At 33.6% G+C, this 27,749-nt stretch overlaps 1 protein-coding gene across 4 annotated transcripts in view; it reads left to right on the forward strand.

The window, feature by feature from the left end:
- The window catches only part of DIAPH3 (diaphanous related formin 3), a 493,080-nt gene that overhangs the window by 294,272 nt on the left and 171,059 nt on the right, over positions 1–27,749 (forward strand). For all 4 annotated transcript variants that reach the window (XM_063102549.1, XM_063102550.1, XM_063102551.1 and 1 more), the window contains 2 exons: positions 6,420–6,544; positions 14,901–15,065. In XM_063102549.1, coding sequence (XP_062958619.1) covers positions 6,420–6,544; positions 14,901–15,065 — 290 coding nt within the window. The remainder of the gene's footprint in view (positions 1–6,419; positions 6,545–14,900; positions 15,066–27,749) is intronic.

Genomic DNA, 27,749 nt, shown 5'->3' on the forward strand with positions numbered 1-27,749 from the left:
TTGCTGCTTTCACTTTACCTTTGCCTGTTGTCAGCCAAACTATAATTTATTTTGAGTTTGTGGGGTTTTTTTCTTACAATCTTGTTTTAATACTTTTGTCATTGTAATAATGTGTTTTATAATGATATTCCAGAATTTGTTTTTTGTTGTAGACCTAGTTAACATTCAGGATTTTAAAAATACTACTGAGGTTCGTTTTTGTCCATTTTGTCTATATGGCTTTATTTTAATTTGCATTTGTAAAATATTGTTATACCTTTATAAAATACCTCTATTATTGCAATTGTCTAGGAAAACTTATTTTGTTGGGAGCCCAAAACTATAATAGTTTCCCACGTACAAAAATTGTTTCTGTGAGCATAGAAAGGTTAATTTAGTTTAAATGTTTAAATTGTCTTATGGTAATAAGTTGTTGTTTAAACTTTCTTTAAAGGATTGTATCATGATATGTAAGTAAGAATGTGGCATTTCTTAGTAAGCTTGTTATGAAATAATGACCAACAAACACCTCCAGGAGATATTCACAGAGGTTTATTATTTTAATTACAAAGATTACTTAAATATATGTAATCTCTACTCTTCTTTCTTATTTGAAATCTTAACATAGTAAATCATAGAGGCCATGTATTATAGAAAGCCTATATTCATGATTGCTTTGAACTTAAATATTTATAGTTGTGATTTTAACTTTTATTCTAAAGCTTCTTTAACATCTTTGGTGTATAATTATCATAATCATAAGACTCTTGGAAAAAAGTCCTTGTCTTACATTTTAGTATATGTGCTGCCGAAGCGAGCACCTTGTCTTACATTTTAATGTTCTAGATATTTAATCTGTTGTACTTTCCCATTTTATTTTTAATCCTTTTATTTAGAGAGGTTAAAGTTAAATCCAAAGTTCATTCCTTCAACAAATATTTGAGTTTCTGCAATATGTTATGTAACAGAAGATACAAATATGAATAAAATGTGTCTTTCATTAAGGAACTCCCAGCCAATTGGGAGAGGGAGAAACAAAAAAGATAAATATAATAGATAGTAATTGCAAAGACAGAGATAATTACCAGTTGTGATGGGTAGGAAGGACTCCTCACCAGGGAACTTGCTAGAGTTTTTGATTCTTGCTGTAAAGTATGAATAAGAGTGACCCAGGGGTGGAGTGGGCATATGGCTACATGTTTCCAGTATCAGGTACAGAATGGATGAAGAAGGATGTGGGCAGGGGAACTAAAAGCTGGATGTTTGGTGAGTAACATGTGGCAGAATATGAAGTTGAGGCCACCAAATTGTGGGTGGGGTTTTGTTTAGGAGCTCAGATGTCATGTAACCAGTTTATGGGCATGTTTTAAACAAGGAAAGGACACCTTTAAATTACTGTTTGACAGAAAGCACCCATGTACAGTGTGGCAAAGCCACTGGGGAAAACCAATAGGAGATCAGAAAAGAGATAAGGTTTCCTGATGACTTGGATAGTGTTCAAGTGAGGAAGGAATTAAGTACTATTTGTCAAGTAAAATGAGTTGGGTATCATGATTGACTGTATCTGAGAATTGTAGGAGAGGAAAGGGTCAAGAATTGTAGGAAACAGAATTCATGGTCCTGCCCACTGACTTGTGGAGATTAGAGGGGAAGCTGGTTGGGGGCAGAGACATGAGATGGCTGAGGTGACTGAAAGAGATCCCTTTTGGATTGCATACTAAAGTCAAAATTGCCTTAAAACAATGTAGTCAACTCTCTTTGATGATGGCTCTGTTTTATTACTTTTCTTCTAAATAATGAAAAGGAATAAAAAAATGTGATTAATTTCTTGGTCTAGATGTGTGACAAAGTTGAAAGGCAAAATTCACATGTAGGTCACAGAGACACCAGTAAATTAACACTTCTTTGAGAGTGTACATTTCAAAACTCCCTAAACTAGTTGGGATTTCTAACACAAAAAATATAGTTACTGACCTCAAAGAACTTGACGCATGGAAAGTGTGGCTAAAATTATGTTTGAAGATACATAAAAGAACTGTCTATGAAAATATAATAATTACTAAAAAAGAAAACACCAAGGGAATTCTTAAAATGCTCTTTAGTTTAATTTTACCCATCAGATAGCTCCAAACATTAGATTATACTTTATTAGTCTCGAATTCACACACTACTTTTCTCTCTTCCAAGGGTACTTTGGTCCTTATTTAAAAACCAAGTGAGAGGTTGGTCAATTACATTTAAATCCGCTTAATATAATGCACAAGTAATGTAATCAGAGACTGCTGATGAAGCATAAGAAATGGCTTAGTAGGATTCCCATCTGTGGAGCAGCCTTAAGAACTGTTTTTAAAGATAGGTTGCTTATTCTGTATAATGTTGACCTTAAATGTTTGAATATGTCCCAAACATTCCTAATATTTTACTCTTGAAAAATAACAAGTCTTCTTAGGCTGACTTCCACTATTCTGTTCCTGGCCTAGTGGTAATGATGATGATGACTTTTTTTTCCTTTAATTCTAATACCAGTTATTTCAACCTTTAAACTTTTCATTTTTTATTTAGTTCTAATAAGGATAACATAATGCACTCTTAAAAAACAAAATTATTCATCCTATATTATAGCATCTGATCTTTTATGAAATATCTGTGAGGCAAGAGTATGAGGTGAGATTCTTCTCATTTCACTGATGTGGAAATCGAGCTTGGGAGAAGTTGCTTTAATCACAGAGAAAGTAGTTCATGACCTACTGGCTACCAAAGAGTTGGGAAAAGCTCAAGCCTTTCATCCAGGGGAATAAGCTCTTTTCTCACCTTGCTGAGAAGTAGCCATCACTGGGATGGCTCTGTCCTCCTCTGACGGCAGCGCAGGCTGTTAGCTCCGAGTGACAACCCATGAGCCAAAAAAAAATATGCTTCTTTTACACCTCCCCACCGGTTCTGCCCTCTCACAGGACATGTCCCTCTATATCCATATGGTATAATAAAAAATAAATATTTGATGTTCGTCCCTCACTCCTAACACAGAGCTATTAAAAGTTTTGTAATTTCCTGAGTGATAAGAACGGTAAGTTGTATGCTAATATGGTGACTAAAGGCAGGTCGGGGTATAGCTTGTGGATGGGAACTGGTCTCCAGAGTATTGAACGTATGACCAGAGGGTTAGACTATAAGCCCACTCCCTGACCTCTGGGGAGGAAGAGGGGCTCGCGATTGAATTCAGTCTTGAATGGCCAGGGATTTGATCAATCATTGCATATTTAATTAAGCTTCAGTAACAACGAGGCCAAGGGAGCTTCTGGGTTGGTGAGCACGTGAATGTGCTGGGAGGGTGGTGTGTCCAGAGAAGGCGGGGAAGCTCTGCACCAGCCTCTCTTACTTGCCCTATGCATCTCTTACATTTGGCTGTTCTTGTGTTGTATTCTTTATGATAAAAATATAATCATAAGTATGGTGCTTTCCTGAGTTCCATGAGTCATTCCAGTGAATTATGAAATTTAAGGGAGGAGGGTTGTGGGAATCCTCAAATTTACAGCCAGTCAGTCAGAAGTATAGGTGGCCCCCTGGACTTGCAACTGGCATCTGAAATGAGGATAGTCTTGTGGGACTGAGCCTTTATACCTTTAGTATCTGACCCTAACTGGGGGTAGTTAGTGTCAAAATTGAAGTGCTTTGTCCTTAATTTATGGAGCCTTCAGTAACTCCAGGTAGTTAATGGCAGAATTGAATTGCACTGTAGGACACCCAGTTGGTGTTGGAGAATTAGCAAATTGGTTGGTGTTGAAACAATGTATTTGGTGTCAGAAAAAACAATCTGACTGTGTTCCCTCCCAATGTTGTGCTTTTTGTCATGTAAGAGTCCCTCCCTCTTATATTTGTTCGTTCTCTAGATCTTTTCCTAATTAGGGATCACAAAAATAAAATGGTAATTTCTTTAATTAATAATGTATATAGCAAAATGGTTAAAAATAAGGTCTGGAATGAAACTGCCTGAGTTCAAATTCTGGCTTCACCTCGTTTTAGTTGTTTGACTTATTTACTTACACACTCAGCTCCAGTTTCCTCATTTGTAAACCAGGGATAATAACAAAATCTACTTTATGATTTCTCGTGAGGATTAAATGAGTTAATTAATAGAAAATAGGACAGTACCTGACATATGTAACTGCCCATAAATTTTAGCTGCTATTATTACTATTATTATTTTTGTTATCACTACTACTATTACAACTATTACTACTATTACACTATAATACTGTTACTACTATTACACCTACTACTATTTTACTACTGGCGCACTAACTTATTTTTTGAACCTAATCCATAGCACAAAGTGGATGTATGGCTTATAAACTTTTCTGAGCACTTATTTACTTAATACAAGGACTATATGAAACTTTATTTAATCAAAAGTTTCAAAGTTTTAGGAAGTGTAAAAGTGACTGAACCATCTCTAAGATTTCTTGAGAAATGATAGTGGAAAAGCAAATGATATATTAGAGGAGAGATCAAATAGGCTGGGAGAACAAAAGGAATCTCTTCTGTAATGCAGATAGAGAACTTTGAAAGCAGAAAAACAAAAAGACATTTAGGTGACTTGCCCCTCCAAGAAGGGTTTTATTTATTTATTTTTTCTTTCTTTTCTTTTTGATGGCTGGCCAGTTGGCATTAGAAGGCTGCACTATAACCAACTGAGCCAACTAGCCACCCCTCCCCCCAAAAAACCATTTGGAAGTGAGAAGAGTAAATGAAAAGCCATAGGCCTAATCAAGTAAATGTCTTCAATGTGGTTAATTGACAAGCAGACATAAAAGTGAAAGAGTTTAGCATAGGAAATACATGCTACCACCATGAGCAGTGTACAGAAAAATATTGGGGGCATTGGTTAAAAAGATTGAATTAATACACTGAATGCTACCATGATGGAAATATTTCATACACCCTATTATCTGAGTTATTGTCTCAATTTTAATAATCACAGAAAGGGGATACATGTGGAGGAGAAAACTATCAAGAAGATATGCATGAGCATAACTTCAGGGTGGCTTCACCACAGTGGGAGACAAAGGTTAAAGTACCACCACTCTCAGGCACAAGCAACTATTATATCTGTCTCTCTGAAGCATTCAGTCATTGGACTCATTAAATATTGTATCTGAGAATTAGGTATCTAATTTTTTGTTACAAACCTAAACATTTATTAAAAACTATTAATGTCTGTTAGAATAGCAAATGTTATTTCATGTATAAGTAAAAAAAAAAAAAAAGATACACGTTTTTATACAACATTATTTTGAACCAAGGTTACTAAACCATATTTTTTTTTTTAACTCAGTCCATTTTATTGGGCATTTAAGTTGCTTCCAAGGATATTCCCCTCTCTATAGGTGAAACTTGAATTGTACCCATTCCTCAGGATTAATTCAGATCTTGAAAATGGCAGATTACCTAGAATTATTGTATTCATTTTTTAAACATCATTTTATATGGTTCACAGTGATCAGAAGCAAAAGATTTTTTTTTTTAACCAAAATTCATCTGAACCTAAAGCAAATATCCAAAAAGGTGGTTTGTGCCACTATATTTTCTTTATATATTGTTAACTCTTTTTCCTAGTGTCATGTAAAAGGATTATGCAAAGATTTTTGGAAATTATTCTTGGAAATAATTCTTAATGTGTGTCCCACTGAGTGGCTAGTGCATTCTGATAGTGGCTCAGTGCCTTAGTTTACCATTTGTTCTTTACTTGCACTGTGAGAACAATTTTAAGTCAAAGAAGGAAAAAGTTAATTATTAGATAATAAACACAGATTGTGCTCAGGGAACCAATAAAGAAAGCCTGACATTTGTCATTGTAAATAGCCTCTGATATCTCTTCTTTCCTATTGTAGGTTAGCTTGGACAATAGAGAGCATTTTCCCCCATCTTTCCCATCTACTCACTGTTTCCTCTCAAGAGGTGATTTTGAAAAATGTTAAAATTGTATTTAAAAAGAGTTTTTCTTTGCCTCTTTATCTGATTAGACCAACTATTTTGTAGCCTTTTAGTAGTTAAGAACTCTAATTTTAAACAAAACTTTTTAAACAAAACTTTTCTTTTTTTTTTTTTGACAGCTGGCTGGTACAAGGATTCAAACCCTTGACCTTATAACATCATGCTCTAGCTTGCCATCCCACAAAACCTATTTCTTAAATGTGATTTGTCTGTGAGCTTTTCCTAAATTTCATCTGATGTTTTAAAAAATCTCTTACTGAATTTTCTTCATAACTGGATTTAAAAATGGGAAGATTAGAATAAAGAAAACTGAAATTCATTTTTCTGTTTTTATAATGAATTTTCTTACATTATTATTATGAGTTTTTTCTACAAATGTTTCTAGGGTGTCTTACCTTTTTTATATTATGATTTTGTCCTTTCAAGGCATTTAATATACTTTCTTTTAGTCTCTGTAGAAACGCTGGAAAAGAATTTGAAGCAGATGGGAAGGCAACTTCAACAGCTTGAGAAAGATTTGGAAACCTTTCCCCCTCCTGAGGACTTGCATGACAAGTTTGTGACAAAGATGTCCATATCCTTTTGATATCTAAAGAACTTAAGTCACTAGTCAACTAGAATTACAATTTACTTAACGTTTTATGTCTATTTGCATAACTAGAGATCATTCCGTAATGCCAAATTGTAGGTTTAACTTTTGCCTTCTTGCAGGGAAATTTATCAAAGTGTTTTTCTATCATGAATAATGCACAAATGTCTTATTATTGATTTCTATTCTTTTTTTCTTTTTATCTGTCTGGATAATGGTATGTTCTCTCATCTTTTCCCTTCCATATGCCTTATTTCCTTCTGATGTTCGTAATAAATTGAAAGGATATTAAAACTCAGTTTGAGGAAGTTTGACTCTTAAGTCATGATGTGACTTAGAGATTTTTGAAACGTTTCAGGAAGCATATACAGTCTTCATAAACTGGTGTGACTAGTCAGCTTAATTTCAAGGATTGTTGTATATTAGAAATTAACCTGTGTTCCACAAAATTTAATATTTTCTTTAGAAATACTACATGATTCCAAAATCAAATGGAGTTTGTTACAATCACTCCTTGTGTAGATGTTCTCCTAACTAATGTTGAGTTCCTTTGCAAACCATTCTGTGAAATTAGAGACCAAGTGTTTTATAAGTGTTGGTCTTTTGTGTTACAATAAAATATTACTGCAGTGCATTATTAAAATCTCATGTGGACTTCTGAATTCTATATGAAAAAAAAAGCCTACTCTAAAATGAGCTCTTATAGACACTCCCAATATTTTATTTTCAACTGAAATACTTAAAATGAAATGACTACTTTTTCTTTTTCTACCTCTTCTCTCCTGAAATTTAGTAAATCACAAAATTATTATTTGGTTTGTTGTAGATTTTATTGTATATGCTTTCAGCTTAATTGTGAATTAGTTGAATTTTACCTTCTTTCACTGTCTCTCTCAGGAAATATGAAAATGCACTCCAGCAGCAATCAATTCAGGCTAATAAGTTTGTTTCCTTTTGTATCTTTCCTCCCCATCCAATTTCTTCTTTTATTAGGGTGGGTGACTTTATCACTATATTGGGTAAGGCTTTTAAAGTAAAGATGAAATCTGTATTTATCCGTCAAAAATATATTTTTGTACTACCTTGTCATTTGACAAAGTATGCTTTTTAAAATAGATGTATTATTGCAGAGTTATGTCAGTTTCATCATTGTTAGCTTCTACCCTCAATCACTTTATCATGTTTAAGTGTTCATATGTGACAGTTTATTCTTTTAATCATTAAGTACTGTTAATTGAAGTACTTGTTACTGTTCTCTATAGAACATTTTAGAAAAGATTTTGCTTACATGTAGCTTCTGGTAATACACTGTTGAGTTCAATAATTATGAAGCTCAGGTTTCTGGAACTAAGTTGAATTCTTGAGCTTGGAGTAAAAGTTGTAGAATCCTGCTCAGCAGACGATCTCAGGACATATTTGTACTTGTATTCATATGACACAAGAAGCTGAATGATGTTGGCTTCTTGAAAGGTATGCAGCTCATAAAAAGCAAACAGCAGGAAATCAGAAACCGGAAGGATGATGTTTTGTTGAAAACAATTTTTCATTCTGAGTACAGTTATACTCCATGGACAAGAAAGCTACTACATCCTGTCACTAAATATCACAACCCAAAAGCCTCTAATGAACTGATTAGCATTCATGTATCTCTTGGAAATCAGATATATGAACAGTTGGTGCACTTTGCTATTGACAAAGCTTATAATCATAAATATTCGTTGCCGAGATTAGATTGCACTCATTTGCTTTTCATCTTAGTTAGACATACTAGTTTCGAAGTAATTAAATTCATTCATTGCACGGCTTTGTTTATTTTAATTAGGACTGACAACAAGTCAAATTTTGAATATTAAGTGCATTAAAACAGATCTTATTAAAATGGCAATTGTCAGCTTCTTAGATCTTAGAAAATGGGAGAATTTGGGAGCCAAAATGCACAATAAAAAAAAAAAAGTACTTAACTAAAGTTTACATTATTAACAGTCAAGCTTTATGTTTTAAGTTTTAATGCTTATTAGTTGAAGCATAAATCAAATGTTTAGTTTATCAAACAATTCTAAAAGAGTATGTATATTACTTAAGTAGTTAAGGATGTCTCTTTACAACTACATCTTTAGTTTAAACAAACATGACTTAGTGAACTACTAAATAATCTGTTAATTGAACTGTTTTAAACTATAAAGATACAATTTTGTTATAATTTGAAACTTCACTAATAACACTCAATTATAGTATATTGTATTTTTATTCTTTCAGTGCATGCTCACTCTTTACATACATTTCTTAATGTAAAAAAATATGAATTTATTATGTCCTTTATAAGGCATGCACAGTTATTTCATATATACCTAACTTTTTAGTAATAGTTGTTGCTTCCCATTTGCTAAGCCTGATTAGAACTGTAATTAGAATTGAATTGTTCCACAGTAAATATTTGCTTGCAAAATGTGAAACACAAATTTGCGGTAGGGTCTTCAGTATTACTACACGCAAACTATTAAATGTGAGGTGTAAATACTTATTAAATTCTTACCAGTGAGAAAATTAAGAAAATGCCAGGATTTGTGTCATACTGTACCTGTTCCTTTCTTTTGACCTTTAAATTTTGTAGTATTTCTTATTTAAGGACAATAACAAATAGATCTTAGGGCATTGCCCTTGAAATTCCCTTACAAAGGCACTTGTCTTTCCATTTTTTTTCTTTCTACCCTCTCTCCTGAGTCTCTTAGAAAAATAATTTTTCTAGATGTTTATATATTTTTGAATTTATCACAACATGGTAAGTTAGTTGACTCTCATATTCTTTAAATTTCTTCTCAAATTCCCACTTTATTTTCACACTTTTGTTGTTGTTGTTGTTCCACTAAATAGCAATGTTTTAGGTGCTTCTGAAATTCCTGGGTAGATTCTAAAACCATCCCAGTAAATTCATTGAGAAGAAAGACATATCTTACTTATATCCATATTCTGCATTGCATAAAGTACAGCATTTTACAGGTAAAGGAATTCCATACATTTTTCTTTAATTGAACTGCTGGTAAGCAGTAAAAGAAAAGATTGGAATGGATAAAGTGTAAACTTGTATAATACATGGCCCAGTTGCGAGACTGGGAAGTTGGGTAATTGGGTGATTAACTGTAGCAGATTTTTCTTTTGAATTAGTATTCTCACTGTCTTGTCCCTTTCTTCTTTTTTCCCTTTCTTGCCTCTCTTCCACTTAACCCATTCTTAACAAACTTTTAAGACTTTGCTTAAATATCCTACTCCTCATCTTCTATAAATCCTCAGATTTATAATGATCTTTTCCTTTTCTGAAGTCTTATTACACTTTCAAGAGCGTGCTGCACAGATTTGTGCTCACTGCTGCTTTTCAGTTGTGCGGCAGTTTTTTAGTTAATCTCACCTTCTCAGCCAGGAAATCCCTAAATTACACAAATTAGCCTCTGTCACTTTATATAACATCAAAAGCTTTTATTTTCTTTATCATACCACTATGTGAAAATCTCATTTATTTGCTTATTATCTGTCTCAGCACTCTACAATATATGTTTCATGACAGCAAGGACTTTACCTATCTTATTAACTGCTGCTTTCCTTAGTGCCTAGAAAAATTTCTGGAATATAGTGGAACTCAATGAATACTTAACTGAATGACTGAATCCCAGGTACTGAAAAAGTTCTGTCAAAGGTATTAGACATGTAGGACTGATTGAAGTTGGTCCTTGTAAGGTGTGTTAATGGAACTAATGGGCACCCTTGGTAGTGGAAGTGCAATAATGAGGGTGTGACCTAAGGATAAAAGTAGAATATTTTTGTGGTAGGTGGTTTGATAATGAGTAATACTGGTGTAAACCAAGAGAAGAATTACAAATCTTAGGCCTGCTTCTTAGTTGACTGCACTAAAGACTTGTGGTTCAGTGAATGTAAATACTGATCTGGTTGTCAGATACCTTTCAAATGGGAAGATTCGGGTAGAAATTCATGACAATTTGGCCTTGGTCTTGATTTAGGTAAAGGAAATGAAAATAGATTTCTCACGGCATCAAGTGATTGGATAGATATCAATATTTTTGTAATGAGTTTTATCAAATGTTTATTTTGTTGAGTATCTCATGTATTTCTCTAAAGCTCCTTACAAACATAGAACCTGATACTGTGGGAAAAAAATAGTTAAAGCCTAACTACTGTCATAAACATTATTTTTCTTTGGAGTTTAACAGTTGGCACAAGGACAACCATGTTTGTTTTTTTCTTTTGGATGATGATGATGATTCTTTATCTGGATGGTTCAACATCCGTTAATGAGAGAGTAGCCTATCAATACTGATGTAGTGTGCCGTATTGATATAACCAGTTATTCAATCCTATCAGGTAATCACTGTAAATGTCTAAGGATTAATTTGGCTATTTCTAAAATTGTTTCAGTTTAATGATAATTTCACCATTCTTATGGGTAATTACTGTTATTCAAAGCTCCACTTTATTCTCTTTGGGAGCAAATCGTTTTATAGATAACATTGATAAGGAAATTAAATTTCTCTAGCTCTTAGAACAAAGCCATGTCATCTCCATGGTTATGGATCTTGGTCATCTTTTCCATCACATCTTTTAATGAAATTGTACTGTTTTTATAATATGCACAGACATATTTCTGATTTTTTGTTAATTGTGATTTTTACCTGAAAATCTAAGGAATGGCATTGCTTTATTTTAAACTGTGTACACAATTGATAATTGAGAATGTCTATTTTCCCAGGTATTATGATAAAACTACTAGTATTTGTAAAGTGCCTATTCTTAAAATTCAAAGCTTTATAAGCAGTGATGGGGCATCAAAGCAGTAGCTATAGAACCATACAATTAGAGACACCTACCAAAATAGTGCCCTTAACCTTACTGTCCAGGATAAATACTTTTCAGGGATTCTGTTAGCTTATAATATTACATTCAAAATTTTTGTGTGTGTGTATATGTGTACACGCATGCATACGTGCAGTTTTATGAAGTTCTATAACTTTTTATCAGACTTTTGATGGCAACTCTTACCCTTCCCAAAGTGTAAGAATGATGACACTAGGGTGAAATAAGTAATTGGCACCAACGTAGTTGCAAATGATTAGATTTAATACAGCTAAGAAGGTGGAACACAGCATTTAGGGAATGGGCTTGACAATAAGAGGTAATTACCCTCACCAGAAATGTAGGAAGAACAAAGCACCGCTAAGGAATTAGACTAGAAGGGAAAAATCACAGCTTCATTGTGGATCCAGAAGTAAGAACATGCCTGATGAATTTCCAGATGAGTCCTATGGACTAAGAATGCTATCTTTCCAGTGGAACAAATGATTACTCATAGCTGTGGAGATTAGAGAAGCCTTCATGGAAGAGGAAGAATTGAATGGATGCTTGAATGATAGGTTTGGACAAGCAAAGGCACAAAACTGTTTCTCTTTTAGACAGGAGTTAAGAATATATAAATAATCTATGTGGATATATTGTCTTTCTAGACATAACTAACTTTAGATGAGAATTTATCGATTGTATAGGTAACTTATAAATTGATCATTTCTGAATGACTATTTCACATTACAAATGAATCACTGTATGTTCCATTTAATGATAGTTTATAAATGCATTTCAAATGTGATTTTTATTTACTTAAATTCACTTTACTTATAACCTTTCATGAATGTTGATAAAGTACATGGAAACCTGTCCTGTGTGACCCTATTCTTATGATTTCTTGTGATTTTGTGGTTTGACTAATTACATAAAATCTTTTGTTATTCATCCAAGAATTATAAAATGATATCATATGTAAATATGCCAGTCACTTATACTATTAAGATCTAGATTCTAGAAAGTGTAGGGAGGCATTTTGCTATTTAGATGAATGTAAACTGAGCCACATAACAGATCTATAAAATTTTTTAAGGTCATTAAAAAATGAACTGTAGTAGAATCTAGACACCCTGGCTTCTAGTCTATTCTTCGTTCTAAAATACTACATATTGTTACACTTCTCACTGTGTAACGGAGACAAGAAAAGGATTACTTAAAGCACCATGAATGCAATGAGATGCCCAAAGGGTCTGTACCCCAGAGAAAACTGGGTATAGCCTTGATTCCAAGTTAGCTTCTGTTTTTTATTGTAAAGACAAAGAAGTTTCACAAGAAAATTCAGTTGATTCGATCATTACAAAAGGACACAAGGACATGGGCAGTGTTACAAAAGTTATCTATGGCTAAGTATAGCAAGCAATGGAAACTAGTAACATCAGTGAAATTAACAATGTGACATTCCAAAGTACAATTACTGAAAAGCTAAGTTGGTCAAACTGGCTCATTATCTAAAGTATAACCTCTCCTTAAGCAAAAGTTACATTCTTATGATAAAATCTAAGCACAATTATTTCTAAAGTTTCCTCCAACAGTTTGCCCCTAACAAACATTTTTTTCACATCTTTCCCTTCACCAATTCATAAAATCTCTTAACAGTATTGGTATGACAACCACCTGTTAGCTCTAACATCATTAAAGTATACAATCCCATACCTAAACAGTGATTAAAGTTGATTAGATGGGCTTTTGCCCTCTGGCTGTAGGCTGTCACCTCCTACCCGAGGGCTTTTGCCCCATATATGTATTTGCCTAAAAACCCTATTCTAAAAATCAAATGAGAATCAACATTATTTAATTAGAATTGATTAAATGGGCTGTCGCCCTCTATCTGTAGACTGTGGTCTCCTATGAGAGGGCTTTTGCCCCATACTTGCATTTACCTAAAAACCCTATTCTAAAATCAAATGAGAATCAAGATTTCTAACCCTCCACACATATATCACTATGCAGAGCATAGTATGAAAAGAAACAGGCATAGGAGGGCAGTAGATAATCCGTGGACTGACCACGGACACGGGTACAGGTGAGTTGTGATTGACTGGGATGCCTTACTTCCTTGTGGGGAGGTTGGGTTCTAATAACTAGAATTCATTCATGTGTTCTGGATTCACTCCCTACCTAGCATCAGTGTTGTCTCTTTTTTTCTTGGTCTTTCACATTCTCAAAATGAAGGGCCTTGCATCAGTTTCCTTGTTTCATCTTTTACTAGGTAAATCTCTGACCAGAAAAACTATATCCTTTTGAATTTGTGGAAAACTTTACTTTTTAGATATAGACATTTCATTTTTGGTTTATTTGTCTTGGCCTAAGTCCAGTTTTTGTTGTTGGTTGTTCATTTTAAGTTTTGCTGATGTCTGCTTATACTTACAAGATTAATTCTGTATTTTCCATCTCTTTACATGTCCCAGTTTAAAGGAGCCGTAGTCAATTATGACTGATTCTCTAAGAGTCATCTTTTCAGAATGTGGTATGGCGATTTTATATCTGACTGCATCAGCAATTTGTCATACAACAAAGGAAATTTTGTGATTTATTTAGAACATGTTTTTTAATGCCAGCAACTATCATATTCACATTAAATTAGACTTCTCAATTTCAGTGTGTTTTCAACTTTGTTGTCATAAATGAGAGAAAAACATTTCTGTATGTGTGTGCTTGTATGTGTGTAATCATAATTTTTAATCCTGTAATACACAGAAGAAATTATTTCCAAAAAAGAAATTAAAACATTAATTTGCTTACATAATGTAAGAAGTTTTTAATTTAATTCTTCATAATTTATTTAGTTTTATTCTTAGAACCTTAGTTTAGAAAGAATAAGTGGGGAATAATACCAAATATTTTTATGTACTACTAAATGTCCAGTCACTTTTCTAAGAATTTTGCATGTATTAAACTCATTTAGTCCTTGCCACAGCCCTATGAGATAGGTGATATTATTATTCTAATTTTACAGATGAAGAAATTGAGGCACAGAGACATTAAGGCACTTGCCCACAGGCACATTGCTCTCAAGTGTAGGGGCTGGAAATTGACCCCAAGTTGTCCAATTTAACTGCTATGCTCAGTGCATGTATTGTTGATTTTGAAATCATTGCAATTCAACTGCAACCACTGAACTATAATTTTAAATCATATTGTATAATCTGCATAATATATATTATTTTTGTAAATTGGAAGAAAATTTTTCTTAAGCTCAGTTATAAAAGAAATATTAAATATATAAAATTTTCATTTTCTGATTTTTCCATATTTAATTAGAAATTTAATTTAAGATTTCATTGCCATACAGTATAGGTAGACTTGTAAGAATGGTTAAGTATTAAAGATCATTTTGGAATTTTGGTGATTATCAGACTCAAACATTGATTTACAGGGTTACTCCCCCATCCCCAAAACATTACTTTCTAAATTTCAGAATACCTTAACTATAATATACAGTTTTGTTATTAGTGCTAAAGAACAATATGAGAAACTTTCAAAGTTACATGAAAACATGGAAAAGTTATACCAGAGTATAATGGGATACTATGCCATTGATGTGAAGAAGGTGTCCGTGGAAGACTTTTTTACTGACTTGAATAACTTCAGAACCACATTCATGGTATGGTAAAAAAAAAACTTACTTTGTTTTTAAAAAGTATTTTTATCTATACTATTTCATCTCTTTCACTTTTATTACATTTTTCTCTTGTCTGCAATAAAACCTACCATTTCTGATGTTGAAAGTTAGCTTTAAAAATTTCAGATTTTAAATCTATTGAAAAATGTGTGGTTTGTTCTCTATTTGGCCTTTCCAACATGAAGCTGTAATCAGAAATTTTGATTGAAAAAGTGACAAATTCTGAAGTTCTTCATAAAGACTCCCTTCCTGGCTGATTACAGAGCACTTTTGTAATAAGTTTTTGGCTATGAATTTGTTTCTTTATACTTGAGATCAATTTGTATTTTTGTGGTATAATTTTACCAAATTCCATGCAGCTCTTATGAAGCTTTTTTTCTTTTCTTTTCTTAATGCATTGTACAATAAGCTACCTGTGATTTGCCTTTGAATAGATTTTGTATTCATAAGGTTTCATTTAGATACTTTAATAGGGAGGTCAGGTCTTTGATGTGGAATCCTTTCATTTAGGCATTAGAAAGACCTTTTGAAAAGTATTAGCTGATTAGATGGGGGGAACAACACACATATTAAAGTGAGAAGGTATTGTTGCCTCCCTAGGGAAACTAGTGATACATTTCTACAATGAAAAATTGTTATTTTTAATAGATGGGTAAGTCATTTCTGTATTTCAGCAAATGTTTGTGGGGATTAAAAAGTTTTGAGGTGTAAGAGAAAGTTGAGTTTAAAGAGCTGCTTTTTAATCTCAGGAAAACTTTATTTCTGAGTTTATTGGACTTGGTTATAATTACTTGTTTATGATTAGGTAGGCTTTTAATAAAAACCCACTATTAAAGAAAAACTGGTCTATAATAAATTCATATTTGCTCACAGCTCTAGTTATTTCCTTCATAAATTCAAAATGATTCTTCAAATTATTTTTTCACTACTAGAAATGAATTTGGTTAACAAATCTATTTATTATGTACCTATTCGATATGTATCATGTGCTATACAATTTATTACTTTATATTTTATAATGCTTTATGAGGCAACATGGCTTAGTGGAAGTAATAAAGGCTTTGTAGTCTGAGAGAACTAGGCTTGGATTCCATACTAGTTATGTGGCTATGAATACTTATTTAACCTCTTGAGCCTCAGTTTCCATATTTGGAAAAATAAAAGATGTTAATTCCTTCCTCATAAGAGTGTTTATTATTAAATGAGATAATATGCTAGTATATTAAATGTTTATCATTACTCTGGGCACATGGTAGTTGCTCAATAAATTCTTATGTCATAAAGGGTTAATTCAGCAAGCCTGGAGTGCCCAAACCCTTCACATTTCATAAAATGGACTGGCCTTTGACTGGCTCCTGAGAGATCACCTCTAAGACCTGGGAATATCCTGCCTGGTAAGGGTGTGTTTATATACCTGAGCCTTGGGCCAACCTACATAGATATGCTGACAGTGTGATTTATGCTGAATACCTGTTTTTGTTCACCTGGTGCCCTGGGCCAAACTGTGTCGGTTTGATCTGTTGGGGAGCCAGAGACTGAGTAGGTAAGATCAGTCATGCTGACAGTCAGTGCCTAAGTGACCTGCGATAAAAATACTTATCATCAAGTTTCGGGTGAGCTTCCCTGATTGGCAGTTCTTCATGCATACTGTCACATATTGTTGCTGGGATAATAAAGTACTGTCTGTAGGACTCTACTGGGAGAGGACAACTGAGAGCTTGAACCTGGTTTCTCCTGGACTCTGCTCCTGTGCACCTTTTTCCTTTATTGATTTTAATCTGTATCCTTTTACTGTTAGAAACTGTAACGGTGGGTATGATGGCTTTTCTGAGTTCTGTGAGTCCTACAGCAAATCATCAAACTTGAGGGTGGTTTTGTGGACCCCCTGACAAAATTATGCATAAAGTATAAAGTTGATATGTGAATACCCTTCATATACTGAGTATTTTCTATGAGCTGGACATTCTTCTAAATGCCTTACATATGTTATCTCAGTAATTCCTCAGAACAGTTCTGTATCTTTTCACTGTTACCATCCTTCTGAGGCAGATGAAGAAACTGCGGCACAGAGATGGAACATATTTAGCTCAATGTCATACTGCTATAAAATGGTAGAACTAGAATTTGAACCCATATATCCTTCCTCCAGAGCCTGCACTCTTAAATGCTATGTCATGCTGCTTCCCGTATAATACTATAGTTGGTTTTCCATATTACAAATAAGAACACTAGCATTTGGAGGTTTTCCTAATGAAACCAAGCCCATCTTGTTTGTAAGTGATCAAGTTGGGATTTGAGTTTAGATCTGATTCCAAATCTTCTCAAGATCTAAAGGATTAGAAGGTTTTAGGCATTCTATGGGCAACTTGGCATTTCTATTACCAAGTAGGCAGAGGGAGAAAGTGTTTGAATAGGAAAACCGTTCAAAAAGAATGGGTAACAGTGACACCTATACTTTGTCTATTTCAGAGTTTCCATGGGGGCTAGAAGTAGCTGCTGTCACACATACATTCATGTACACACTGCAGTAAATTAAAATTGTTAGAGCTAAATATAAAAACTTTTTTTTTATAAATATGGTTATAATGCTTGAATTTTATTTTTATTTTTTTGTCTTTTTTTGTGACCGGCTGCACCACGCTCAGCCAGTGAGCGCACCGGTCATCCCTATATAGGATCCAAACCCGCAGCGGGAGTGCTACTGCGCTCCCAGCGCCACACTCTCCCGAGTGCGCCACGGGGTCGGCTCATAATGCTTGAATTTTAAAGAAAATATATCTTTAAAAAATCCTGAGTATTACTATTGGCAAAAACTATTGATAAATAAACTCCTTGTTTTGTCACAGTCTTATGATCTCTTAGGTTGCTTTTAAATTCCACATTATTCAACTTTGGAAACCAGGTTAACTTGAATGAATCAGTGTGAAAATATTAGGTCTGTAGCTACAGATGTTGAATTTTAATGTGTTGAAAGTCTGTTCTGGAAAGCCACATTAATGCAACAGGCAAAACATATATTTTCTTTTTTTTAAGAAATATTGTTAAAATGTGTCCATTGTTAGTTACTTCATCCCAAAAACCAGTGGATGAAATAACAATGGAAACATTTTTAGGTTTACTCATGAATGAGCAGGTTTTACCATAAGGTGAAGGTCCATTTTGTATTGCAGATAGGGGGTTGGAACCACTGTCCTCACTCCACACCTAGCCCCCACGATGGCAGTTTTTTTATGGAATGTTTTCCCTGAAATTTAGGCCACTCTTCTATTGTTTGCCATGCTTGGAACACTCCCTTCATACTTTGCCTGACTAAATTACTGTACTCACCCTTCTGATCTCTGCTCAGACTTTACTTCCTCTAGTAGGATCTGTGTCTGTCTCATTTATCTTTGTGTCTCTAGTGCAATTCATGGCAGATAATAAAGCTGTTGAGTAACAGATGATCAATGGGTGACATACTTTATTAGCTAACATATGTGGTATCAACCATGTGCCAGGCTCTGTATTGACTCATTTAATCCTTATAACAACCAGATGTGGTATATATACTGTTACTATACCCGTTTACCAGATGAGGAAACTGAGGCATAGAGAGATCCTGACTTGCCTATCATTACACAGCTAGCGAGGAGTTAAGATGCTAACCCAGGCTGTCTGGATCCAGAGTCTGTATCATACATGGCTGATAGCTGTTTCAAATAGGACTAACTTGAAACCTACCCCCCCCCATAAAAAAGTGACCATTTTATTTGTAACTAATTTAGTTTGTAAACAATTTATTCAAAAATATTTATACTTTAGGATTGTCTTAGAATTTAAACTTAAGCAATTAAAGGCTGTTTATTCAAAGCAATTTGCTATACTTTTAACTGACTCATACAGTCTCTTCTTAGTGTTACAAGGATCTCACAACTAATTTGTGTAGGTGTAGCTCTTCAGGTTTTTGTTTTTGTTTTCTCTATGAGCCTTGTTACAGTAGCTGAAGAAGGAACATCTGTTCCAGATTGCTGCTTCCAGCCATGTAGACCAAGGGGGAAAATTTTCAAAATCTTGTAGCTTCTCTGAGGAACAGCTGTTCATTTTGATGGCAGTTTAACTCACCTCTGTTTTGAGAATTCTCAAGTGGGAATTAGTTTTTTGTTGTTGTTTTGTTTGTAAATAATCTATTGTATGTAGTATCTTCATTGGGGATGGTACTGTTTAGAACTACTGATCGACTTCCCAAGAAAAAGGGAGTAAATTTGCATTGTAATTTCAGTTAGCTTTATTTTTGTTACCATTGCCAACAGGACAAAACCAAAAACTGCCCCTGATTGAGTACTTGCTTCTTGCTAGACCCTGTGCTAACTACTTTACATGTAACGTCCCACGTTGCTTTTACACTGTTTTTGTGGGTTAACTGTGAGGTAGGGCAGCTCTGTGCCTTTGCAGAGGTGCTTGAGAGTTGGAAGGGGCTAAGATTCAACACAAGCCTGCCTGACTCCAAAGCCTGTACTTTCAACAGCTTCATGTACACTGCTGCTTAGAGAGTTTGCAAGAAAAGTCAAAGCTGTAATTGTTAAGTGTGTTTCTGATAACTTACTGGAGATATTGGGTACAAGGCATACTTTATTTTATTACTCCTTGCTATAATTTCTATTTACATTGATGAGTTCATGATAGAAGAATGTTTTTAGGCCTGATTCTATTTCAAAGCATGAAATGTTCTCTTTTAAAATTAGAGGACTGTTAAGGTAAAGCCTGGTTGCTTGGGTGAAGGATGAGGTAAAGGGTAGAGAGTCAGCACCTTTCTGTAATAGATTTTTATTTTCAACAGGACTCATGTGAAGCATAAAATTCAGGTTGGAGGTACTAGGTGGAAATATCTGACCTCACACAATAAGCTGAGTAAATCGGTGGCCTATCAGGCATCAAGCTTTTTACCAAGTGAGGTTGATGCCCTCAGTCATATAATATTGAGTAACAATGATCATTGTTTTCCATTTGTGATTTATTTTTTTATTTTTATTTTTATTTTTGTCTTTTTCGTGACCGGCACTCAGCCAGTGAGTGCACCGGCCATTCCTATATAGGATCCGAACCCGCGGCGGGAGCGTCGCCGCGCTGCTAGCGCAGCACGCTACCGAGTGCGCCACGGGCTCGGCCCTCTTTTGTGATTTATTTTAACTCATTACATGCCATTACCAATCTATCTGTTGTTAATAGATGATATGTCATGCTTCTACAGGATGAATCGAACTCATTATGGAATTTTTCTTGGATGCTGCTAGCCACCCCCTATCCCTTTATCTTATCTAACAGCTATAGCATGTTCATGTTTGTCCTTTGAGGTTACATCTAATTTGCCTTTCTCTCATTGGTCACTGTGGCATTGAAGCATAATGTATGTCCTGGTCCCACTTCTCATTCATATTACAGGATTTTGCTCTAGCTGCTGCTTTGTACTCACATGGCCTTAATTACGTGGTTTCTCCTTTTACAACCTCATTTTTTATTCTGATGATGCTTTTGTTTTTTTTAATCATTGAAAGTTCCTTTACTATTCTCTTTCTTTAACCAAAATTGTTAGCACAGCACAACATTCAACTCCTTAAGCAAATTTCATCTGACTCCTTATTTGTTTTGTTTAACATCTCATCATCGAGAAGTACTTACTAATGCTTTCACCTCTTTAGACCCCTTTGTTATTTGCTTCATCATAGATAAGCTATTTTCAAGGAATTTTTCTACCAAATGATACTAAAATGTGCCTTTTGTTTGTTTGTTTCAATTAGACATATGTAACTACTATATGAACCCTCTGCGTTTGCAATGTCAGATATTCCCATATAGAATACTTTTTGACTTGTGCACCTTTTTTAATAAGCACATGAACGTTTTCTGTTGGGATTTTAAAGTACTGAAAAAGGCCACAAGATATTCTCCTTTTTTTAATAGTTTTTAAGACCCTGAATATCTGAAAACCCCAATTTGGAGTTAGGATTTAGAGAGCAGTAAATAGCAATCCCTGTCTTAAAAGAGATTACTATTGCACAAACAAAAAGTGGCGGAATGTTGTGTTGTTTTGTTTTTGTTTTTTATTTTTTGTATATGGGTATAGATATATGTGCCAAACTTTGTAGTTATCATTTTCTAGTTTATGAAATCCAGTCTTTTTCTCATAAATTTTATTTCCCACATATATAACTCCCATCCATATCATGTGTGATGATAATCAAAAAGAGAAATGATTAGCTCTGATTTCTACATATCTTAAGTGATTGATGGATTCTGCCTATGAAAGGCCTCATCTGTTAGCTTTGTTTGTTTGTAATAGTGATGTTTTGCTATTTGTCATACTGATGGGAAACAGCAGTGGTTGAGAGTGCAGGCTCTAGCAGCAAAGCACCCTGGATTTGAGTCTTATCTCTGCAGATTATTAATGATATGACTGTAAGCAAGTTACTTAACCTTACTGACCCTCAATTTCCTGATAATAATAGCATGTGTTTCTTAGGGATGTTACATTTTGAAGGCCAAATGACATATACCCTCAAAACAAGTTAGCTATCTACAGTAATAGAAGTATGGTAATTTTACCTTTCCTATCTCATCATAACAGGATCAATATTTTAAGTATCTTATCCCTTTTTTATTTTATGCTCCCATATAGAATACTGAACTGAATAAATACCTACCTATAGCTCTCTCTTTAGATTATTTCTACAATTTTGTTAAAATTATGTTTTATCCAGTTAAAGATTTGTCGTTCATGCTGTTTGCAGATTTTAAGTTGATTTTTTGTTTATACAGTTGAAATCTGCATAGTGAACAACTATAAAGTCAATTATTACTCGTTTAATCTTGCTTCATCTGTTGATCAAATACAATTTAATATTCTATTCAATTCTCAGACTAAATTAGTGAATTGCAAAATAAAAATGAAATCATCCAATAAGAATATTTTTAGTATAAATTTTTTTTGATAAGGAGGACAGCCAGAACAGTCTCATTTTGCCAAATCATTTAAATTACACAAATTTGATGCTTGTCAACTCTAGATGCCATTTGTGCTGACTACTATGTAGACCAGCTAGACTATCAACAGGAAAGTCAAAGCACTTAACATTTATTTTGTGCTCCTTAAATCTTGTATATTGACTCATTACATGTTGTCAGAGGAAGGAAAATCATGTACAAATTCTATGGTCGGGTGTTGAGCAATTATAGTAGGAAGCATCTTCTGTCCTTGCTTAGTTTGGTGGGCTTACAACTTGAAAATTGCATTTGGAGTCTTTTCACATAGGGCTTATGTCTTCATTAGCAACTTTGTTATTCTGAGATCATACTTGGAGCTATGACTATGAAGCTCCAAACCTAGAACAAAATAAATATTCTAGCTATAGGGTTTTTTTTTCTTATTATCTTTTAGTATCTTATTATCTTTTACTTTTTAAAAATTAGATCAATTCCAAGTGCTGAATATTTTGAGTTTGCAACTTTGAAAATAATTTAATTATGACAGGTTCTCCTACTCTTTACTCTTCAGACTTTTCACAATAAAAACATACATAGATTAACTTCATTTTTCTCTTTACTGATAACATTTATTCTTACTATGCATTGCTCCATGGGATAATAAATGCTTTTGACTGACAGGTTCTATGTGACTAAATGACTGGTAATTTGTATTTCCTTTTACATTTTAAGTATTTTGTTGTTCACTGGAATAATATAACAAAAGGTAAAGGCTAGATTATTCTAATACAATAATGAGAACAAAAATAGAGTGCCAGTGGAGGGAAGAGAAATCAACTAAATATCTAACACGTAACAATAAGATATATTAATCCAGGTCATTGAAAAGGTGATGCTAAAGTAGGATACCACAAACAGAATAAAATAGCATGTTCTTTGTAGTCGGATGTACTGGTCTCTTTCACATTATTCTCTCTCTCTCTCTCTCTCATACACAAACACACAAACACGTGGGGTAGGGATTGGGGAGAGTGAGAAAGAGGGTACACACTATTAAGGCTATCTTTTATGTTATGTTTTAAACATAACAAGTTTCATGTGGGACATTTGGGAGCTTTAGTTGGATGTTGCCCATGGAGAGGTGATGAGCAGTGGCTAAAAAAAAAAAGAAACAAAAAAACTGTCTTGCCAAGCCCACCTTTAAGCACTATATGGCTGCCATCTTATGCATAACTGTTCCTTTATTTAGCTTCATAATTGGGAAACAAAAAGAATATTTTTTACTATATCATCTCAGAACACAAGGGAAGAACACACAATGAAAAATCAAATTATACTTTAAGAATATTTCATACTTTATTAAAGAAGTGTTGAATAGGTTGAAGTATCTCATTTAGTTGAGAATTTTGCAAAGTGTTTGAGGGAATTGTGAACAAAACTCATAGCAAAGTTATGAGGGGTCATCAATGTTACGTCCCTGATGGGTTAGTAAGTGATTTGTTGTTTTATCTGAGACTGACTTTACAGTAAAGAGAAACTTGAAGCTGAAGCAGTTTAATCATCAGCACCTGCACATCCTTTGGGAATTTCTCATTAGCTTCTGAAAGGATAGTTTCCCATTTTTACATGTTTCACAGTCATAAAAAGTTCAACTAATAACAACATCTATTGAATGGTAAATTGTGCCAGAGTATAGTGTATTATACTCACCTATTCTCATTGATAGCGTTTTTAAATAGGATTTGGTAATACTAGAAAAATAGTTTTATTTTATTTTATTTTATTTTATTGTCAATTTAGATTTCTTTCTAAAACTCCTACCTTGTAATTGTTATAAATAGGGGTTTCTAAAAGTAGACCTTTTCCACAAAGTAGTCATAATCTATTGCTTATTTTTTGCGTTGGGGGAAAATGTTTATATTTATTTACAAAAGAAAATATTTTTGATGGAAAACTGACAAGTTGATCACATATTTTTTATATTCTTAAAGGCGTTCATGACTGGTGTTCATTTTTAAAAATTATTTTCTTTTGTGTCTCATTTTTGGAATATGTACAGGGGAACAGGAATGCATTTTTTAAAGGTTTTTTTTCAAATTAAAATATTTTCCATTTGTTTTTGAAGATGAAATCATCAGGACATTTTAGAAAGTAGTCATTAATAAGTATGGTTGAGCCTTGCCTCCTCTTAAAGGTTAACAAACTCCAACCAAGGTGCTTCTTATCAGGAATATATTGGACCTGTACGTGGTTGTTTACTTTTGAGAAAATTAGCCTTATTTTCTTAGTACCTAACACTCACTTCCCTGGAAAGCATGGGGATTTAAGTTGAGTTTGTCTAATCTCATCTTAGGGACTTGAGACAAAAATTGAGTACTTAGGCAAAAAAAAAAAAAAAAAAAAATTGTCATAAAGAAATCCCTGGTTTACATAACTTAAGTATCCATTAGTGTGAATGAAATACAACTGTCAACAAGAAGACATTTATAAGCTTTTCAGCATATTATTTTCAAATAATAAAATGTTAGTTTTCTAAGTCACAAAAATGTACAGGATATTATGTTGCAAAATGTTGAGTTGGGTAAATGAAGCTATTCAGATGGGCTAAGACTCAGAAATAAAGATGAAGTACAATCAGAACTTCAGGATCTAAGGCAGTCTACTTGTATTTAATACTATCATTTTTATATTTTATATATTACAATTTTTTTTTGTGGTTCAAGATATATTTCTTTTCAAAGTTTATATAGGTTTTCTTTCATTTAAAAATTAATAAATAGTCCATACCTCCTTATCTATGGTTTTGCTTTCTGCGATTTCAGTTACCTGTGGTCAACTGCAGTCCAAAAATAGGTGAGTAAAGTACAATGAGATTTTTTAAAAGCATTAATTACTTTGAATTTTTATAGCTCTATAAGAACAAAGGGTAGAGAAGTAAAAAAGTAAAAAATAAAAAAAAACCCCTATGTCATTTTATTTATACAGTGTCAGATAACAGGTTTTTAAATAATTTTCTTTAAATGTATTTTAATTGACACATTGTAATTGTATGTGTTTATGGGGTATAGTGTGCTCTTTTGATATATATATGTTGTATAATGATCGGGTCAGAGTAGTTAGCATAAACATCACTTCATGCATTTATCATTTCTTTGTGGCGAGAACATTCAAAAGCCTCTCCTTTAACTATAACCTAGTGTACAAAACTAAACTGTTAATAATCATAGTCACCCTACTGTGCAACAGAACACCAGAATTTATTCTTTCAACTAATTGTAATTTTGTACCCACTGGCCAACCTCTCCCTGTTTTTCCTTACCCCCATCCTTCTCAGTCTCTGGTAACCAATGTTCTAGTCTCTCCCTCTATAATATCAATGGGGTTTTTTGTTTGTTTGTTTTTTTAAATTCTACATGTGAGTGAGATCATGTGGTATTTGTCTTTCTGTGCCTGGCTTACTTCACTTAACATACTGCCCTCAGGTCCATCCATGTTGCCACAAATGACAGGATTTCATTCTTTTTTATGGCTGAATAGTATTCTGCTGTGTATAATATACCACTTTTTAAAAATTCATTCATCTATTGTTGGACATTTAGGTTGATTCCATATCTTGGCAATTGTAAATAGTGCTGCAATAAAAATGGGAGTGCAGATATTTCTTCAACATATTGATTTCATTTTCTTTGGGATTGCTGGATCCTATGGTGGTTCTATTTTTAATTTTTTGAGGAACATCCGTACTGTTTTCCGTAATGGCTGTACTAGTGTACACAATTTTTTTTTCACAATTTTACCTTATAAAATAAGACTGATATATCCACAAGTAAAGGCATATTTGGAATATAAGCTATTTCTTAAGCTTTTTGGGGAGGGAAACAAAATGCACATTCGTATTTTAAATTTTATTTTTGGGGAAAAAATAAATGTTAATTGTATCATTGGGCAATGTTTCAAGTTAATTTATCAGGAATATCTCATTTCAAGTGAAAACAGTACTTTGGGGAGATAACAGGAAACTAAACTAACTCTCTTTCAAGAATAAAATCTCATACACATTAGATTTAGAAGTATTAAAAACAGTGTGTGCATACATATATGTAAATTAAATCTTGAGAGGTATAATAGCTTGAGGTTGAGAACTACATCTTGCCTTCCATATTTAATTCACTGTTATACCTTCCCTGCCAAGTAATCCAGACCATATTGGATGCAACCATTTTATCTCCAGTCAACTCAATGTACCATCATATTCCAACATCTCTGAATAGAAAGCATTTATATTCTCATAGGAACTATGAAAGCATGATAGAAGCATATATAATTGATGTAAACTAGAAAGTGGCTCTTCTTGAATTGTTGCTGGATAAATGTGTTTGAGGCAGTTGATTAATGATATTGGAATATTAATGAAAATGATACTAAAAATTAATGATTTATAGTAATATAATAATATTGGCTAACATTTATATTGTGCTAATGTTATATGTGCCAGACAATGATGTAAATCATTTATGTGTTAATTCATTTAATTCTTAAAATATTCCTATATAAAAGGTACCATTTTGCTCATTTTACAGTAGAGGAAACAGCCATAGTCACACAGCTATTTAGTGCTAGATGGTTATGTAAACCAAAACAGTATGACTTCAGATTTCCACCCCTTTACCATTTTACTGTCTTTCTAATGTGCAGCAGTAACCTCAGGCAGATTTTTAAAAACATTTTTTAAAGTGCTGAAGTGCCACACTTGCTGTATTTTTGAACATGTTCTTGATTTTCAATTCAACAAACGTTTTTGTGAATCCTTGCTCAGAACTGATTTTATATGGCTTTCCAATTAACTTTGCTTACTTTGTATACTAAAACACATGTATAAGGTACCCAGGAAAACGTGTAGCGTATAATTGTATAAGAACTGCCACATTATACAAAAGTTTTTAAGAAATAAGATCTCTGTGTTGTTCAGTCTTATAAAAGATCACACTTTTGAGGACTGTGCTTATCACAATACGGTTTACTAGGGACTCTTGAAGATCTATCCCACCACAGTACAATGAACTATTTGAAAATGTGGCTGTCTTGTGAGAAAGGAAAATCTCCAAGGGCAAAAGGAGTTAAAGAGAATGTAACAAAGTTGAAACCTGAATGTTGAGTGTAGGTAAGCAAAGGGGGAAAGCCAGGCTTGTCCTGGATGCAAAGAACAACATCATGGCTCAGTGCAGGGTGAGTACACTGAATAGGACTTTTACAGCAAGTCTGGGGCAAAAGGAAATTAAACTTGTCCAGTTTAGACGTGATGCCTGGCTATTTACAGAAGCAAATTCAAAGCTCTGTGCCAGAACACAATTACAGTTTAGGTCCTCAGAATTTTCAAAAATTAAGTTCGATCAAATAAGAATACTCAATTCCAATCACCAAATACAAACACAAGGGATTGTGTGGTGAAATAATCGGGGGGGAAAACAGCAGATATAGACTCCCAAGACTCCAAATATGGAATAACAATATGTGAAATATTTAAGGAAATGAAAGATGAGATTTTACAAAAGAGAGAAATAGGAGACTACCAAAAATGACCATACAGTTTAAAAAAAGAACCAAATAGAATTTATGAAAGTGAAAGTATGATAGTTGAAATTAAACGTCCAATAGATTAAAGAGCAGATTATACTCAGTAAAGGAAAGAAATGCTGAATTGAACGTTTG

The sequence above is a fragment of the Cynocephalus volans genome, chromosome 7 (genome assembly GCF_027409185.1).
Source record: "Cynocephalus volans isolate mCynVol1 chromosome 7, mCynVol1.pri, whole genome shotgun sequence".
In the NCBI taxonomy this organism is placed as follows: domain Eukaryota; kingdom Metazoa; phylum Chordata; class Mammalia; order Dermoptera; family Cynocephalidae; genus Cynocephalus; species Cynocephalus volans.